At 39.5% G+C, this 20,177-nt stretch overlaps 1 protein-coding gene across 2 annotated transcripts in view; it reads right to left on the bottom strand.

Moving 5' to 3' along the window:
* The window catches only part of EHHADH (enoyl-CoA hydratase and 3-hydroxyacyl CoA dehydrogenase), a 56,426-nt gene that overhangs the window by 12,204 nt on the left and 24,045 nt on the right, over positions 1 to 20,177 (bottom strand). For both annotated transcript variants that reach the window (XM_073896080.1, XM_025877301.2), the window contains 2 exons: positions 19,976 to 20,080; positions 8,754 to 9,095 (listed from right to left, as the gene is read on the bottom strand). In XM_073896080.1, the coding sequence (XP_073752181.1) occupies positions 8,754 to 9,095; positions 19,976 to 20,080 (447 nt within the window). The remainder of the gene's footprint in view (positions 1 to 8,753; positions 9,096 to 19,975; positions 20,081 to 20,177) is intronic.

Here is a 20,177-nt window from a genome sequence, read left to right as displayed (position 1 = left end):
GTACTCAGAAAACTATAAAATACTCATGAAAGAAATTGAGGAAGACACAAAGAAATGGAAAAATGTTCCATGCTCATGGATTGGAAGAACAAACATTGTGAAGATGTCAATGTTACCTAGAGCAATCTACACATTCAATGCAATCCCCATCAAAATACCATCCACTTTTTTCAAAGAAATGGAATAAAAATCCTAAAATTTGTATAGAATCAGAAAAGACCCCGAATAGCCAGAGGAATGTTGAAAAAAAGAAAAGCAAAGCTGGCAGCATCACAATTCTGGACTTCCAGCTCTATTACAAAGCTGTCATCATCAAGATAGTATGGTACTGGCACAAAAACAGACACATAGATCAATGGAACAGAATAGAGAGCCCAGAAATGAACACTCAACTCTATGGTCAACTAATCTTCAACAAAGCAGGAAAGAACGTCCAATGGAAAAAATACAGTCTCTTCAACAAATGGTGTTGGGAAAATTGGACAGCCCCACACAGAAGAATGAAACTGGACCATTTCCTTACACCACACACAAAAATAGACCCAAAATGGATGAAAGACCTAAATGTGAGACAGGAGTCCATCAACATCCTAAAGGAGAACACAGGCAGCAACCTCTTCGACCTCAGCCGCAGCAACTTCTTCCTAGAAACATCGCCAAAGGCAAGGGAAGCAAGGGTAAAAATGAACTATTGGGATTTCATCAAGATAAAAAGCACAGCAAAAGAAACAGTCAACAAGACCAAAAGACAACTGACAGAATGGGAGAAAATATTTGCAAAGGACATATCAGATAAAGGGCTAATATCCAAAATCTATAAAGAACTTGTCAAACTCAACACCCAAAGAACAAATAATCCAATCAAGAAATGGGCAGAAGACATGAACAGACATTTTTCCAAAGAAGACATCCAAATGGCCAACAGACACATGAAAAAGTGCTCAACATCGCTCGGCATCAGGGAAATCCAAATCAAAACCTCAATGAGATACCACCTCACACCAGTCAGAATGGCTAAAATTAACAAGTCAGGAAATGACAGATGTTGGTGGAGATGTGGAAAAAGGGAAACCCTCCTACACTGTTGGTGGGAATGCAAGCTGGTGCAACCACTCTGGAAAACAGTATGGAGGTTCCTCAAACAGCTGAAAATAGAGCTACCATTCGATCCAGCAATTGCACTACTGGGTATTTACCACAAAGATACAAATGTAGGGATCCGAAGGGGTACGTGCACCCCAATGTTTATAGCAGCAATGTTCACAATAGCCAAACTATGGAAAGAGCCAAGATGTCCATCGACAGATGAATGGATAAAGAAGATGTGGTCTATATATACAATGGAATATTATGCAGCCATCAAAAGGAATGAGATCTTGCCATTTGCAACGACGTGGATGGAACTGGAGGGTGTTATGCTGAGTAAAATAAGTCAATCAGAGAAAGACATGTATCATATGACCTCACTGATATGAGGAATTCTTAATCTCAGGAAACAAACGGAGGGTTGCTGGAGTGGTGGGGGGTGGGAGGGATCGGGTGTCTGGGTGATAGACAATGGGGAGGGTATGTGCTATGGTGAGCACTGTGAATTGTGCAAGACTGTTGAATTACAGATCTGTACCTCTGAAACAAATAATGCAATATATGTTAAGAAAAAAAAAAAGAAGAAGAAGAAGATAGCAGGAGGGGAAGAATGAAGGGGAGTAAATCGGAGGGGGAGACGAACCATGAGAGACGATAACTCTGAAAAACAAAATGAGGGTTCTAGAGGGGAGGGGGGTGGGGGGATGGGTTGGCCTGGTGATGGGTATTAAAGAGGGCACGTTCTGCATGGAGCACTGGGTGTTATGCACAAACAATGACTCATGGAACACTACATCAAAAACTAATGATGTAAGGTATGGTGATTAACATAACAATAAAAAATTTAAAGAAAAAAAAATACCCAGTGCTCATTACCACATGTACCCTCTCCAATGTCCACCACCCGGCTACTCCATCCGTCCACCCTCCGCCCCTCCAGCAGCCCTCAGTTTGTTTCCTATGATTAAGAGTCTCTTATGGTTTGTCTCCCTCTCTGGTTTTGTCTTTTTTCATTTTTTTCTCTCTTCCCCTATGATCTTCTGCCTTGTTTCTTAAATTCCACATGTCAGTGAGATCATATGATAATTGTCTTTCTCTGATCGACTTATTTTGCTTAGCATAATACCTTCAAGGCAATGGTCTCTGGTCTCTTATGACACCAAAACATAAGGAACAAAAGAAAAAAAGAGATAAATTAGACACCATCAAAATTAAAAAATTTTTGTGCCTCAAAGGACATCATGAAGAAAGTAAAAAGAACCCATGGAATCATATATCTAATAAGGGATTTGTATCAAAATATATAAAGAACTCTCACAACTCACAATAAAAATACAATTTAATTTAAACATTTCTCCAAAGAAAATATACAAATAGCTAATAAGCATATGTGAAGATGCATCATTAATCATGAAGGAAATGCAAATCAAAACCACCATGAGCTACAACTTCACACCCACTAGGAGAGATATCATTAAAAAGAGAGATGTAGAGGTGAGGAGGTAGTGAAATTGAAATCCTGACACGTTGCTGGAAGATTGTAAAATAGTGCGGCTGCTATGGAAAACAATTTGGAAGTTCTTCAAAATGCTAAACATGGAATTACCACATGACCCAGCAATTTCACTCCTAGGCAAGTAGGTAGGCAGGTAGGTTTGTGTATATATATTCCCAAGAGAATTGCAGACATATGTCCACACAAAACTTTTACATAAATGTTCATAGCAGCATTATTCAAAATAGCCAAAAAGTAGAAAGAAGCTGAATGTCCATCAACTGATGAATGGATAAACAAAATGCATCCCTACAGTGGAGTATCATTCAGCTATTAAAAGGAATGAAGTACTGATATGAATAAAGAATGAAGTACTGATATGAATAAAGAATGAAGTCCTATAACATGGTTGAACCTTAAAAACATCATGCTAAGTTAAAGAAGTTGGCAACAAAAGGCCACATATTGTATGATTCTATTTATATGAACTGCCCAGAATAGGTAAATCCATGAAGGCAGAAAGTAGGTTAGTGGTTGCCAGGGGCTGGGGGAAGGGTAATGAGGAATGACTGCTAATGGATACAGGGCTTCTTTTTAGGGTGATGAAAATGTCCTAAAATTGATTGTGGCTGGGTGCCTGGGTGACTCAGTTAGTTAAGCATCCGACTTTGGCTCAGGTCATGATCTCAGGATCCTGGGATGGAGCCCCGCGTCAGTCTCTGTGCTCAGAGGGAAGCCTGCTTCTCCCTCTCCCTCTGCCCCTCCCCCTGCTTGTGCTCTCTTTCTCTCTCATATAAATAAAATCTTTTAAAAAATTTTTAAATAAAAAGAATAAAATTGATTGTGGCAATGGTTGCACAACTTTGAAATACCTAAAAACTATTGAAGTGTATTCTTTTTGGGGGGACATTGTTACAATGCACTTAAATTTCTTTTGAATTGTGGTAAAATACACATAACATAAAATTTACCAACATAACCATCTTTTAAGTGTGCAGTTATCGGCATTTGTGTATTGACATTATTGTGCAACCAGTACCGCCATCCATCTCTACAACTCTTTTCATCTTGCAAAGCTGAAATTCCATACCCATTAAAAAATAACCCATCCCTGTCCTCCCTCCCCAACCCACGGCAATCATCATTCTACCTTCTATCTCTATGATTTGACTTCTCTGGGTACCTCATATAAGTGGAATCATATAGCACTTGTTCTTTTGTGACTAGCTTATTTCACTTAGCAGAATATCCTTAAGGTTTATTCATGTGGTAGCAGAATTGCTTATCTTTTTAAGGCTGGATAATATCCCATTGTATGTATATTCCACATTTTGTTTATCTATTCATCTGTCAGTGGACACTTGAGTTGCTTCCACTTCTAGGCTATTATGAATGATGCTGCTATGAACATGAATGTACAAATGTCTGTTTGAGTCCCTGCTTTCAATTCTTTTGGGTGTATACCCGGAAGTGGAATTGCTGGATCATATAGTAATTCTATTTTTAATTTTGTGAGGAACTGCCATACTGTTACATTGAACTGTGAATTTTATGGTATATGAGTTACATCTCAATAAAGTTGTTATAAAAAATATGAGTAGTATCAACCTTCAGTGAGCTTTTAATCTAGAGGTGGGAAGAAAATTCACAAATGTCCATTCTATAAGGTAAAGGAAGTGATACGAGAAGTTCAAATTTCTTTGATGAGTCAAAGGAAAGAGATTATTTTTGGTTGGATGAATCAAGAAAAGCTTCAAGATAAAGATATTTGTAGAAATATTTGAAGAAAGATCATATTGAAATAGGTGAAATTGGGGAAGTTGAACCAACCAGACTGGAGAAGGAAAAAGGAAAGTATTACTTTAAGCAAAGGCAAGAAGAACAGAAAATGTAGACAAATTATTTGATGACAAAGATGTCACTGTTCCTTCCCCATACCATTTCATTTTTCTTCTGGGCGCATAGAAGACTATTCTGGACCCTCCGTATCCTGACAGGGCCTGTGACTAATCCTGGTCAATGAAATGGGAGAGGAAAGTGGTGTGGGATCACGACCGGCCTCCAGAATCTCCCACAAGACCTTCATTACTACCAGGATGTAGAGGATGCAGAGAACAGCTGTGAGGCCTTGGAGAAGACCCTTGAGCAGACTAGTGTCTGTGCACCAAAGCCATCCCAATGCGTATTTTTGTACTGCCTGTGAGCTAAGAATGGTTTTGCATTTCAAATGGTTGAAAAAAAGCCAAAAGAACAATATTTTGTGACACATGCAAATTATGTCAAATTCAAATTTCAGTCTCATAAATGAAGTTTTATTAGAATACAACCACACTAATTTGTTTCCATATTATCTGTGGCTGTTTTGGTGTGCAGAGTTGAGTAGCTGCAAAAGAGATCATATGGCCCAGAAAGCCTAAAATATTTACTATCTGGCCCTTTAAAAAAAAGTTTCCTGACCCTTGTTCAGGAGAATGGCAGAGTCATTTAGTTAGAAAAAACCTTGTCCTAGAATGAACTTTATGGAGCAAGCAGGAAATAAATCTTTATTGTGTTAAACCACTGAGATTGTTATCTGTTACAGCAGCAAGTTATCTGTTACCTAATCAACCCATTGTGGATGAAGCTGTCTTGTGAAAACTATTTACATATTACTCTTCTATACTTTGGGGATTGGTTTGCTTTGTTTTGTTTTTTGGGAATTGGTTTGGAATACAGAATGTTATCAGTCATCAGAAATCCTTATTTCTCTGGAATATATTTAATTTTCAAATTGTATTAACTTATTTAATTTAATAAACAAATTATTTAAAAACACTTCCTTTTCCAAAATTAATAAACATCTGCATTTCACTCAGTAGCAAGAGGGCTGGATAGCTCTCTCTGCTACAGCAACTTGTATCCGAAACTTTAGGCTGGATAAGTAGGAGGTAGAGCATGGGGTTCAAAAACCCTGGCCTCCCAGCTTTTGGTCCCAAGCTTCACATAAAATTTCTAACAGTATAGAAATTATAATCTCACAGAGACAATGAGGACTAACAAGATGCAATGTGAAAGTACTTTGTAAAGTGTCACGTAAGATAGGTGATATCTCAGAACCGACCACAGAGCAATGAAGCAAAGACACCTGTGAAGGTCAAGTGCAGTTCTTCAGTGCTCACGTCGCGGAGCAGATCTGCTGAATGACCTGTGGGGCTACAAATCAACTTAGAATCCAAATCATAAAGTAGACCAGACTAAGGCTTTTTGCAAGTGTCCTAGCCATAATTTTAGATTCTCTTTAGCCCTATAAACAGACACATTTCATATAATCACCGAAACAAAAACATACATGAAAACACAATATATATTTCAACAAGTTCTTAGCTCCAGGGTGCCTGGATGGCTCAAGTCAATTGAGTGGCTGACTCTTGGTATTGGCTCAGGTCAGGATCTCAGGGTTCTGGGATCGAGCCCCACATAGGGCTCTGCACTCAGTGGGGAGTCTGCTTGAGATTCCCTCCCTCTCTCTTTGCCCCTCCCCCTGCCCACACATGCTCTCTCTCCCCTCTTCTCTCTCACCCAAACAAATAAATAAATCATAAAAAAATAAACAGTTCTTAGCTCCCAATTTCTCTTCTCACAAACTTGTGGTCTCAAAGATCTGAAAAAAAAACAAGCTTTTCACTGTTGGTAATTATGTTTCCAAAGGTGCATATTATATTTATATTGAATTTAGTTTCCTAAGTTTTCCTCATTAAACACATAGAGGGGTAAGGGGTCTTGCTTCCCTAACACTCATTGCCTTTAACTGCCATGGAATTAATTCCGGTCAAGAACCTCTCCTATTGACAGAAGTAAAGAAAGAATAAAGGATGCTTTCACTACTGGTTCTGTAGTTTTGGTCAACTGCATCTTCTCCCTTTCGGATGGCTCTGAGAGCCCAGGCAAGGGGGGGCAGACATGAACTTGCAGTGGTGCTGACCCGTTCTGAGAAGCCTGGGAATGGGCTCATGGAGGTGCACACCTGGAGTTTTGCCAGGGGGGCAGAGTTGAAAGGGCAATGAGTCACGGAGTTCGAGGACCCTGACAAGACAGTGGCTGAAGGGATGACCCTGGAAGTGAAATTTGGAAAGAGAAGAAAGTAAAGATAAGGGGAGCCGATCAAGTAATGGATGTAGACGGAATAACCAATGAAGAGATGTAGGAAGATACAAGGTTGTCGGGGAAAGGTCAGAGTTTGAATTTCAGACGTGGAGAAATATTCAAGGTAAAGGCAAGACCTACAGAAAAGCCGTAAGTAGGGGTCATGTAAGGGAAGTGAGGTGAATGTCACCGGATCTGAGGAGGCAAAGGCACCAGAAAGCAACAGGGCTGGATGTATTGTCCACGCAGGCGATGAAGACAATCAGGGTAGCAGCAGGATTTGGGGGAAAGTGGATAACTGTGAGCCAGCCACAATTTTCAGCAAATGGGGGTGGGAGGAGTAATGACAGTAATGAGGAGGGAGAGAGCGATCAGACCAGATGGCAGAACCACAGAGGAGTGCCCTGAAAGAGACAATGGTCTGAGAAGGGAACTGGGAAGTGGCACCGGGCCGTGGACTGTAGAGAAGCAGCAGCATTCTCCTAAGAGGCCTGCAGGAGGAGCGGGTGCCCAGAGTAAGCCGGGTCTCAGGCAGGAAGCAGATCAGGCTGGAGGAGCGTTCCAGAGGGCACAGGGAGCCGGGAGGCTGCGTCACAATGATCACGTGCACAGCAGTATGGGGACAGATGTGACAAAGGGGGAAATGACCAAACTCTCTCACTTTATTTGTATCCAAGTTATCTTCCATGGATTTTAAATGCTTCTTCAAATATTTTTCTGAACAATATGGGGTATACTTAAAAAAAACAAAACTACAAACTTTTAGACATGAGCCAGACACGAACCTGAAATCTTTTTTAAAAGGCTCACAACAAGGAAATAGGGACACTCTCAAACAATGGTTGATGAACACAATACTGATGAAAATTTCATCTTTGCTGTTATATTGCATTAATTATTCTTGGCTTGAAGGAACATAGAGAAGAAACAGAGTAAGTGCACAGCAACTAGAAACAAATACTGGCATTGCTGAAAAAAAAGCACAAAAAAGAAACACTCAGAGTTCTCTGTCACACTCTCTATCCACCTCCTTTAAAAATCACAAGTGAGTGGGGAGATGGGGTAACTGGGGGATGGGCATTAAGGCGGGCACGTGATGGAATGAGCACTGGGTGTTATATGCAACTGATGAATCCCTGAACTCTACCTTTGAAACTAATAATACACTATATGTTAATTAGTTGAATTTAAATAAAATAAAATTTTAAAAATCACAAGTGAACAGAGTCAATGCCGGAAAGAGCACAGTGTGACTGGTAACAGTAGACTGAGAAGATGTAGAGTGGGCTCTTTTCCTCCAAATTGGGTTGGTGCTGGACAGCTGGGTGAGGGTTAAGAAAGTTGACACTTTCAGTAAACTATGGACCTCCTCCCTCAGAAGACCATACATAAGCTGACACATATAACATTTTGCTTACCATTTCAGCGGGGTTTAAAATCCACCAAAGACCATTCTTGGGTCAAGACTAAGAACAAGGGAAGGTTAGGAAAGTAGCCCAAAGAAGCCAATCAGACGGCTAGCTTCTGAGGAAAGAAGAGGTTTTGTTTGGAAAAATTCCAGAGGGAAAAAGTAGGGAGGTCACTGTTTCAGGGTACAGAGAGATTTGAGGATAGTGGTGTCGAATGAGAAGTGAATGAATCCAGGGACCAGAAAACGCAAAGAGCCTTCATTCCAAACACTTAGCTACAAGAGTGACAGACTATACTTGGAAATGTGGTACAAATAATAATCATTGCTGAGAAATCCGGGAGTGAGAGATTTGTGCCAGGAAGAGGAGGCAATGAGCAAGAAAAAAATACGCAGAGTCTAGAGTCAGACACACCTAGCACCAGACCCTCACACCGCTTGTGTTTAGCTCACTCTTGAGGAGGTTGGTGTCTCTAGGCCTCACATGTAAAACGAAGATAACTCATGGGCTGGGGTGAAAACCAAGTTAGCCACACAAATAACATGCGTAGCATAGAGCCTGGTACCTGGTGGCCCTAAGCAAATGGCAGCACTTCCTATGTGCAGATTTGGAGAATGACTTTAACCCTACCACGTTCTTACCGACAACACCAACCGAGGAGATGGGCTGTGCTGTTGCTGTTTTCCAGGATGCTCCCGAGGGGGTTGACCACTTACTGGCATTCCTCTCCCCAAAGAAAACATATTGCAGGGCTCTAGCCTGCCCTGATTTCTGAAGGTACATGAACAACTCCTCCTCCTTCTTGATGCCCACTTCATAGGGATACTGGACGGCAGCCTGGACTGCACGGACACACGTTTCCTGAGAAAGGCACCCAGGATGCTGCTTCCGCATCTTCAGAAGGGCTTCACTGAAAATGCTGTCCATGTTGGACAAGCTCTGAATTGGCTTGTTGCAGAGTCTACGGGATTCTAAAGGCTGATCTGGAAGGAAGAAGAAAGAAAATCGGATCTTTGGAAATGTTACTTATACCAAGGGACTAGGAGTATGTAATAATAATAATAATAGACAACAACCTGCTCCAATTCAAAGCACAAAATTAAATACTATTCATCAAGATATTTAACGTAACACTAACATCAAAATATCTGAATCACGTTAGTCCAGTAAGATAGAATTTAACAGATTCAATGCAATTTTCAAGTTACCTCATGTAGGCATAAAAGTTTCCTTTTCCTTCTGTTCCAAAGCCAAGACAGTGTTATAATAGATTAAATTAAATAGATTAAACTCTCAGTGAGTTTAAGGAAAATATTTCTGAGTTAAGAATATTTTAGATTCAAAATAATCTCAACTCCATTCCTGATAGTAACAAACACTTAAAAAGACCTAGAACAGAAGGCAGTGTTATATTGGTACAAGGGGAGACATACGAATCAGTGGAAGAGAATTGAGAGCTCAGAAATAAATCCTGACAATTAGAGCCAACTGATTTTCAGCACAGGTGCCAAAACAATTCAATGAAAGGGAGTTTTTTCAATAAACAGTGCTGAAATAACTGGATACCTATATGCAAAAAAAAAAAAAAGAAAGAAATTAGATCCTTACCTAGAACCATATATAAAAATTAACTCAAAAAATTGGATCATAAATCAAAATGGAAGAGCTAAAACTATAAAAACTTCTAGAAGAAAATAATAGGGAAAATCTTTAGGACCTTGGGTTAGGCAAAGTATTCTTAGCATGATTCATGAATGAAAAAAAAAATCAATAAACTGGACGTCATCAAAATTTAAGACTTTGTACTTCAAATTAAGAAAATGAAATGCTAAACCATAGACTGGAAGAAAATATTTGTATGGTAGGCAGAGTAATGCTGCATGCCCCCAATGTCTACTTCCTAATCCCTAGAACCTATGAGTATATAACCTTACATTGCAAAACGACTCTACAGATATGATTAATGGTAAAGAACTTGAGATGTGGAGATTATCCTTTCTTGTCTAGATGTTCCCAACCTAAGCATAAGAGTCCTTAAAAGAGGAGACCCCTTCCCAGCTATGCTGAAAGAGACATTGATAATGAGGAAGGGTCAGAGAGACACAACATGGGGAAGATTTAACCCGTTGGTGATAATATGGCTTAGACGATGGAGGAAGGGGGCCAAGAATCAAGGAATTCAGTGGCCTCTGGGCCATTCCCTCGACTTAGAACCAGCAAGAACATGAGGACCTTGGTCCTACAACACAAGATAGTGAATTGTGCCAACGACCTGAGTGAGCAGGAAACAGATTCTCCCCTAGAGCCTCCAAAGGCGTATGGCTGCAGACACCTACATTATAGATCAGTGACACCCAACCAGCAGACTTCTGACCTACAGATCTGTAAGATAATAAATTTGTGTCATTTACACTACTAAGCTTCCAGTAATTTGTTATTAAAGCAATAGAAAACCAATACAATTTGTAAATCAAATATCTAATGCAGTATTTGTATCCAGAGTATAGAAAGAATTCTTGTGACTCAATAATAAGAAGGCAAACAACTCAGTTTTTTAAATGGGCAAAAACTTGAGTGGCTATTTCACCAAAGAGGATATATGAATGGCTAATACATATGTGAAAAGGTGTTCAACAGCATTAGTCATGAAGGAAATGCAAATAAAAACCACAGTGATAAAAAAAAAAAAACCATAGTGAGTGTGGTGGGTTGTCTCTAAGTAATGGGATGTCGTTTCTGAGATTAAGGTACAAAAAGACTGGCTTCAGTCTTGTTCACCCTCTCTTGCTCTCTCACTCGTTCATTCTGTTGGAAGTCAGTTGCCACGTGTGAGCGGCCCTTTGGTGAAGCCCACGTGGCAAAGAACTGAAGGAGACCTTCAGCCAACAGCCAGCGAAGGGCTAAGGCCCTCAGTCCAACAGACCATATGGAACTGAATCCTACTAACAACTACTTGAGTCAACTTGGAAGCAGATCCTTCCCCAGTCAAGCCTTGAGGTGGAAAGCCACAGATAATACCTTCGAGGCAATCTTATGTGGAATCCTAAACCAGAGAAGCTAGTTCACCACACCTATATTCCTGACCCACAGAGACTGCCAGGTAATAAATGTTTGATTTTAAGCAGTTAAATTTTGGAGTAATTTGTTATGTCGCTAGAGGTAACTAAGACAGACCCATTAGAATGACTATTATCGAAAAGACATCAATACCAGGTGTTGGTGATGATGTGGAGTAACCGGAATCCTCAGCCATTGTTTGTGAAAATCTAAAACAGGACAGTACATCTACTTTGGAAAACAGTTTGGCAGTTCCTTAAAAAGATAAGCTTATTGTTCAACCCAGCAATTTCACTCCAAGGAATCTACCTAAGAGAAATGAAGACATATTCCCCATAAACCTTACACACAAATATCCATAACAGTATTATTCATACCAGCTCATCAACTGATGAAGGGATAAAGAAAATGTGGTAGAGCTATGCAGAATACTGTTCGGCAATAAAAATACTATCCGCAAATTACTGATACATGCTGCAATTCAAATGAACCTCAAAAACATTATGCAAACTGAAAAGAAGCCAGATCAAAAGATTACATATGATATGATGCCGTTCATGGTAAATGTCCAGAAAAGGCAAATCTGTAGAGACAGAAAGATCAGTGGCTGCCTAAGGCCGGGGGTGGAAGTGGGAGAAGTTGCAACAAAATATGAGGGAAATTTTGGGGGTGGTGACAAGTCCTAAAATTGACTCATGGGGATGGCTGTGCAACTCTATACAGTGAATCTACCTCATTAAAGCTATTTTTAAAAATGCCTAGAAATGAATTTATCAAGAAACACACAAGACCTTTAAGAAGATAACTATACCATTTTATTGAAGAACATATAAAGACTTTAATAAAGAGAGAGACTCTATGTTCCTGGATATAAACATTTCAAAACATAAAAATATAAATATTTTCCATATATATTATATATGAATTTCTAATCAAAACCCTTGTGGTTCTGTATTTTTTAAAAAACTCAACAGGGGCACCTGGCTGACCCAGTTGGTAGAGCGTGTGACTCTTGATCTCAGGGCCGTAAGCTTGAGCCCCACATCGGGCGTGGAGCCTAGTTAAAAAAATAATAAAAGTAAAAATAACTTAATGGAATTGAGTATAACTCAACAGAATGATGATTCTGAAGTTTGCATCAAAGGATAAATGTGTATGAGAAGCATTATCAAATAAGATGTGATGTTAAACTTTAAATCTGTTATGTCCTGGTATAATGTTATCAGTCATAATTTTAAGATATATGTCACAGAAATAACCAAACTCTCTTGCCAACTGCAATATAATAAACTCTCTTGTCAATTGCATTATAATAAATGCATTATCAGATCTTCAAATAAAAAGAATAAATGTGTAACAAATCATATTACCAAAACTGTTGTCTAAAACACTATGCCAGAAACTGTTTTTTTTAAAGTGCTACCATCTCTTCAAGAATACACCATTACATCAAAAATGTACACTTCAGTTAATTAGACAGAAAACCTACCAGAGGTTATAAAGCAGTTTCAGTATAAAAAGGCATATAAGCATGAACCTGTCTGGTATCGGTGTGTTACAAAGTGTGCAAGGGAGACTGAGTAAGGTTTGGATTTAATCATGTACACATATAAGTTTATCTTTGAGGCACTGCATAATCTCAAACTTTTTTTAACCTAGGAGGCAACAATACTTCCTAATGCCTGGTAACTAAGTAGACTCGAAAATACTGGATTTTTATTTATTTATTTATTTTTAAAGATTTTATTTATTTATTTGACAGAGAGAAAGAGGGAGAGAGAGAGCACAAGCAGGGGGAGCAGCAGGGAGAGGGAGAAGCAGACTCCCCGCTGAGCAGACAGCCAGACACCGGGCTCGATCCCAGGACCCTGGGATCATGACCTGAGCCGAAGGCAGACGCTTAACCGACTGAGCCACCCAGGGGTCACCCAAAATAATGGATTTTTAAATTAATGTTTTCCCATATGATGTTGAGAACAGGAAAGGAGGGGAAGACAGTGGTTAGACATGTGGTCCCTGTTTGCCCTCCTATTGTTGGAAAGACATGAACTCTACCCAACAGGTTTCCAAAGGCTTGCTCAATTATCCAATGTGTTAGCCCAATCCTCAATTTCCAGGAAGGCAAGTTCAGCAGAGAAGGATGGAGCCCTTTCCAGGGCCTACAGCTGATTTAATTTCCTGGTGGCCCCAAAGGGAGGCAAGTGGGGACAAGTATGTGGAGGACGAAGTGCATGAGGAAAGGGTACGGAGCCGCCAATGCTGTGGCACGAACAGGCAGCTGGGGCAGTCTGTGCCGGGAACAGGGCATATCAGAGCTGAATCTCTGTCCTTGTGACATGACCAGAATTCCCATCTGGTTAGGACTGATTCTCAGCACCATAGTACACACTAAGTGTTATCCGAGGAATTTAAAAAGTTCAGATGCCCATGCCCCACTGTAGCCCCAGCTAAGAATATTTAAGGCTGGGGCCTACACATGTGTATTTTTATAACTTCAACACCTGATTTTGCGGTGTAGCTTCTGGAAAGTGCAAGAGCAGAGCGTTAGGTCAGCCAGGATCTGGCTCAAGGACAGCTGCAGCTCCTGGCAAACTCTGCCCTGGACCAGAAACTGAAAAGGGAAGAAAGAAAGAAAGAAAAAAAAAAAACAGAGAGAAAAGAAAAAAGGAAAGCCTGCTTAATTGTGTGCAGTAATTATTACAGTAATTATTGCTGATCTGCATAATGCTATTATCCTGGGGATACTCAGTATCTATCCGACTGCAGATGGGCATTCTGGGAACTACCTGTGGCACTTGTCCAGACCAGTCTAGGGCCAAGCTGAGCACATCCACTGGGGAATTGTGGATCCGGGCACAAATACAGATGCTTTTTCCTGCTCAACTTCCTATCTCTTTCCTGCTGCAGCTATAAAGGATGCTATTACCTTACAAATTCGTTCTATTAAAACAAAATATATTCAGAATTTCCCCTTTAGGTCTACAGGTATGGTGTTTTCAGCGTGTGTTTCTTATACACTTGGTTGTTTTAACGTCTTGGTGGTTTTAAATTCATTCAGCTGTACCTACAGAATAAGAGAGGCTGGTATGGGCAGGTCAGCACCAGCAAATGAGGTCAGCACCCAGGAAAATGAGGAGAAGAGAAACTAATTAGTGATTCAAATATGCTTATAATTGAATTCCTTCCTTGACCCATTCACATTTTTTTCTTAATTCTTTGAGGTATTGTAAGGCAGAAGAATACTCAAGTTTTGATTTAAAAAAAAAAAAAAAGTGAATCACCCTCCTAAAGGAAGAAAAGGAGGTGATTATTTTCCCTCTCTTCTTTCTGGTAAACTGACAGGAAGTGATTTTCTCTGCCTAGTTTAAAGAGAGGCACAACATGCAATTTACAGAAATGGTTACCTAAGACATAAAGGATGGTCTGTTCTCCAGTTGTGATAAACAGTAAGTAAGCTATGTTTGTCACAGAAGCTCTGCAAAGGACAGACAGGAAAACTGTACTTTTTCAGTCTTGCAGAAGGTCACCCACAGAACTCGGGTATTACAAAAAAAGGCAGCTCAATTTAGACATGCGCTTAGGCCTTCTCTGTGAGGCAGGGTCACTCTGTTCTTGTGAAACGTGTATATAAAGGTTCACAGAGAGCAAAAATAAATTACAAAAAGCAAAAGATAAAATGGAGAGAAAGATGATGATACCATTAAGATTTGTTTAAAGTCACAAAATCAAAATGAACACACAGACCAAAGTCTGTAGGCAGAATTAGAATCACTAAAAATGGCTAACATGGTGCCATAACAATAACAGAACCAGGGTTCGTTACAGGGACAAAAACAGCATTAGGTTCCTGAGTTGAGGCCCCCCCAGCTGGATGTCTCCTGTGCCCATCTCTGAATAACAGCACATACTTTCAGCTTCATGCTAGAAACATGCACGTGGGAATGGGGAGTTCTTACTCAGTTTGGGAATAAGCAGGCTGCTGGCCAAATGCAAGTGCAAATAAATAGTATTTTACAGGACCCTCTCCTCCCCAGTTGAGCCAAAGCAATCCAGTTTGGCCAAGTAACTCTGAAATGCTCTGCTTAATCCACTGTACTGCAGTAGTCTTCATATAACAGCTTCATATAAGCTTCATATAACAGGAGCATTAAGATGCATGACGCTAATTGACTTTCACAGTCAACTCTCCTCTCCACGATGCATGTTAAATTGTAAGAGAAATTTGCAGCTACTTCCCAAATCATATATATATATGTGGAGCTTGAACTCACAACCCTGAAATCAAGACGTGAGCTAAGATCAAGAGTCAGATGCTCAACCAACTGAACCACCCAGGTACCCCCAAGTCATATTTTTAGATACATGCTAACCTCCTATAATCCCCTTCTACCCATAACTGGTTCCAAACTGCTGATTGCAACATTGACCACTGGAAATTCCCTTCCTTCTCCCCTTTTTTATTGGATGTGGAAACTAAATAAGTTCCTTAATCTTTTCCCTGTTATTAAATTTTATATATATACACATATATATATCCTTGTTATAATTATTATTGTTATTATTTTTAAGTCAACATTTCAGCTGAAGAAGTTTATCAGGGGTTGGGGTGAGAATGGGAGGGTAAGATGTAGGAATGGGGTGGGAACAGGCTTAATTAATGGCATATTTTTACAAATGGGAAAGGAGAACTCAATAATTTTACATGTATTTTAAAAATCAAAGTATAGGGGTACCTGGTTGGCTAAGTGGTTAGGCAGCTGACTCTTGATTTCAGTTCAGGCCACGGTGGGCTCCGTGCTCAGTGGGGAGTCTGCTTGAGGATTCTCTCTCCCTCTCCCTCACCCCTTTGCCCACTCACACACACACTCTCTCTAAAATAAATAAATAAATTCTTTCAAAAAAATTGAGGTACAATTCATATAACATAAAAGTCACCATTTTAAAGTTTACAATTCAGTGGTTTTTAGTATACTCATAAATACCCATTATAAAATATAAATATGTATTTATAAAAGATTTTTGTGGAGCCTCTCCTTCAAGCCAATCCATCATTTTTGTTCTGCCAAATAACTACATACTAATAGCTATATTTAAAAACAAAGACCAAAAAGAAGAAGGAGGAGAAGGGGAGGAAAGTCTAGAACAAACAGAAAGGAAAAGCACAAGACCTTCAATGAAAATGAAAGGCAAAATGAACAAGTCTGTCTATGCTATGCATTTTGTAAGATAATAAATGGCAAATGTACATATGAATCTATGAGATCGTCCTTTGTCAACCTGCACTATTTCTCTACCTTGTATCTCTGGCATTTACCGATTACAAAGCAGCACCAAGGAATCACAGGATTCCAAATGGTGGAACTCATTTTAAAAGCAACAACAGGGGCACCTGGGTGGCTCAGTCAGTTAAGCGTCTGACTCTTGATTTTGGCTCAGGTCATGGTCTCAGGGTCATGAGATTGAGCGCCTCCTCAGGCTCTGTGCTGGGAGTGGAGCTTGTTTGAGATTTTCCCTCTGCCTCTGCCCTCCCCGCCCCCCCACCGCCACCTCCCACCCTTCCCCCTGGCTCATGTATTCTCTCTCTCTTTCTCTCTCTCTCACACACAAAAAAACCCAAATAAATAAAACCAAACAGTAAAATTCCCAGAGTTTCCCATGGGGATTCTGAGACTTAACCCCCCAAAGAGACACAGTGTGAGCGTGCATGCATGGGGATGGGCAGAGAGAGAGGGAGAGAGAGAGAAGCAGACTCCCCGCTGAGCGCGGAGCCCTACTCCGGACTCTTGATCACACAACCCTGAGATCGTGAACCGAGCTGAAATCAAGAGTCAGATGTTTAACCGACTGAGCCACCCAGGCACCCCAAGATAAACATTTTTTTTTTTAAATCAAGAGTCTTCATTACCTACCACCCAATACAACCACTGACAAAAATTTTTTGGTTTATTTCCTTATGCAAATATGCATATGAAGACATAAACACACAACTGTGCATTTTCCTATCTGGTTGTTTTCTACAATTTTACATGTAAGCATTTTCCCAAGTTCTTCAACTTTGTTTAAAAAATGGAAGTTTTAATGGCTGAATGGGGTTGCTTCATTGTGATCTACCACCTTTGATGTAACTAATCCCCTAAAATTAGAGTTTTGAGTTGTCTCCAATATTTTACAATGATATACATACTATGGAACACTATTAGGTAATAAAAAAGAATGAAATATTTTTACATGAAACAACATGGATGAATTTCAAAGACATTATCCTAAGTGAAAGGAGTCAGACACAAAAGGCTACATGTTATATTGTGATTCCAACCATATGAAATTCTAAAAAAGCAAAACTGTATTAAGAGAAAGTAGGTCAGTGATTATCTGTGGCCAAGGGGAAGGGAAGAGAATCTACAGGAAAGGGGCATGAAAATACTTTTTTGTTTAGGGTAATAGAACTATGTAGTGATTGTGACAGTAGTTACACAAATATAAACAATTACAAAAATTTTTCAAACTCTACACTTGAAATGGGTGGATTTTACTGTGTGTAAATTATACCCCAATAAAGCTGGAAGAAATGAAAACAGAAGCAAAAGATTACTTATGAAATTTTTTGAAAAAAACTTATTTTCATTTTTGCATATTTCCTTTAAATTTTTGGCTATATTCATACTCTATATAGCTATAATTATAGAATTTATGTAAATTTATATTTTAGACATTTTTATACACAATTTTACATATTTCTGTAGTCTTCATAATTACAATTTAAAATAGTTATATATAATTGTCAAAAGCTAAAAACTGTTTCCCTACTGTTAACAGGTGAATTACCGAATTTTAAAGCAGATGATTCCTAAAAAAACGGAAAGAAAAAAAAAAAGCAAATAATTCCTCCTCAATATTTGGATGCCACCAAGTGGACAAACTGTGCAATGTTGCACAGACTGAGTAGGCCATTTTATAAATTTTATAAATAAAAAAATTAACTTAATGTTTAGTTTTCTAACTTAAAAATTATTTTTAAAGTCAAGTACATTTTTAAAATTAAAACAGACCATTTTACAATTTACTAGACTATGATCCTCATCTATCTCTTCTAGTTCCTTAACTCTCAAATCTCAATCTAGGGAAATCAGTTAAGGAAAAGAACTTCCTGTGGAGACCTAGTTCTTTACAAACTAAAGCCATGGGTGTCAATGTTAAGACATGGGTCTAGCACAAGCCCTAAACCAAAAACTCTTGTATGGATCTCCAAACGCAAATAGCCTTTGCTGTCAGCCAACCGAGTGACTTCTAACACGACAACAAGCCCTTCCAGGAGGCACAGTAAAATCAGAGACAAAAAGTTGGTGATGACTGTATGGAAGGCAGAGAACGATACCAGGAGGCTCATTCCCTTTTGGGCAAAGACTTGCTAATTCTCTATATGAGTCACCAGGATCTTCTCTCTACAGTCCCTGGCCTCTCCAGTTCAAGCTTTTATAGTCGCATTGAAACCACAACTGGCTAGAGCCACAAAAAGAAAGATTATTTCAGGGATGTGTTTGGTCCCTGCCAGGGTCGACAAAAGGATGACTTTTTCAAAAGAACGCCTTTGAATGACACTGAGCCTTTGCCTACCACCAAGCAGAAAGAAGAGCCTGCAGCTCTACCTGTGACCCAGCACTGCTCCCCATTATTTTTTCTGGCATTCTTTAACCCTCTCCATCTTGCTGCCAATCTCCATAAATTGAAAAAGGAAAAGTTGAAAAGAAGAAAAAGGGAAAACGCTTGGAGTGCCACTCCCAAGGACTCTTAAAGGAACGAACGCCATGAATCCATAAAGAGAGAAATCAACGAGAGAAAGAAAATACAGCTCCACCAGACATAACTATGGTTTCATTGTGGCAAATTAGAGAGGCTTCTTTCTTTTTTTTCTCCCCAAGATTTATTTATTTATTTGAGAGAGAGAGAGAGAGTGTAGGGTGAGGGGCAGAGGGAGAGAATTTTCAAGCAGACTCCCCGCTGAGAGTGCAGCCTGATCTCATGACCCTGAGATCATGACCTGAGCCAAAACCAAGAGTTGGATGTTCAACCTGTGCCTGAGCCCCCAGGCACACTGAGAGGCTTGTTTCTGTTTGCTGAATTGTTTGTTTGCTTGTTTTCATTTTAATTATATTTCTTACAGAAAATACATTATTTCAATCCAAATTCAAAGGTACAAAAGGGTAAACAATGAAAAGTTTTCTTCCAACAGCTTCCCTGGCTGACCAACCCCATTCCCAGAGGCAACCATTAGCCATTTCTTGTGAATCTTTACAGAAATATCTTATATGTAGACGAACAGTTACATATATACATTCTCCCAATATAGACATTCAGGCCCATTCCCCTTTTCTTTCTGCATAAATGGTGAACCACTATACACAATGATGTATAGGGTTTTTTATTTTAAAGATATTTATTTATTTGAGAGAGAGAATGAGAGAGAGAGAGAGCACGTGTGGGGTGAAGGGCAGAGGGAGAAGCAGACTCCCCACTGAGTAGGGAGCCCGATGCGGGACTCGATCCTGAGACTCCAGGATCACGACCTGAGCCAAAGGCAGACTCTTAACTGAGCCACCCAGGGCCCCTGATGTATAGTGTTTTTCACTTAGTAATACAATATGTCGTGGCATTTATAACATATCAATATGCAGAGTTTCTTATTCATTTTAAAGCTCCATCATATTCTATCACATGGATGTACCATAAGATATTTAAGGAATTCTTTATTAAAATGAAAGTTTAGCTTGCTTCCAATCTTGTGCTATTTTCATTATTATCTTCTTACCAGAAATTCTCTCAGCTAATTTGATTGCTTCTTCAACCGGGTCTGAGTTCACAATTTCATCTAGAATACCCAGCTTAAGTGCTTCATCTGCCAAAACATGTCTTCCTAAAACAAAACAAAACAAAAATCAAAGAACAACGTGAGGTTAAAGCAAAAGCATTACTCCGTCTAGGTGGGAAGGTTATCTGTCCTGGATACAAAC

The sequence above is a fragment of the Callorhinus ursinus genome, unplaced genomic scaffold, assembly GCF_003265705.2.
Source record: "Callorhinus ursinus isolate GAN/ISIS: 27379988/994484 unplaced genomic scaffold, GSC_fseal_2.0 scaffold1, whole genome shotgun sequence".
NCBI lineage: Eukaryota > Metazoa > Chordata > Mammalia > Carnivora > Otariidae > Callorhinus > Callorhinus ursinus.
The sequence above is the reverse complement of the archived record's forward strand: the minus strand, read 5'-3'. Positions and strand labels throughout refer to the sequence as shown.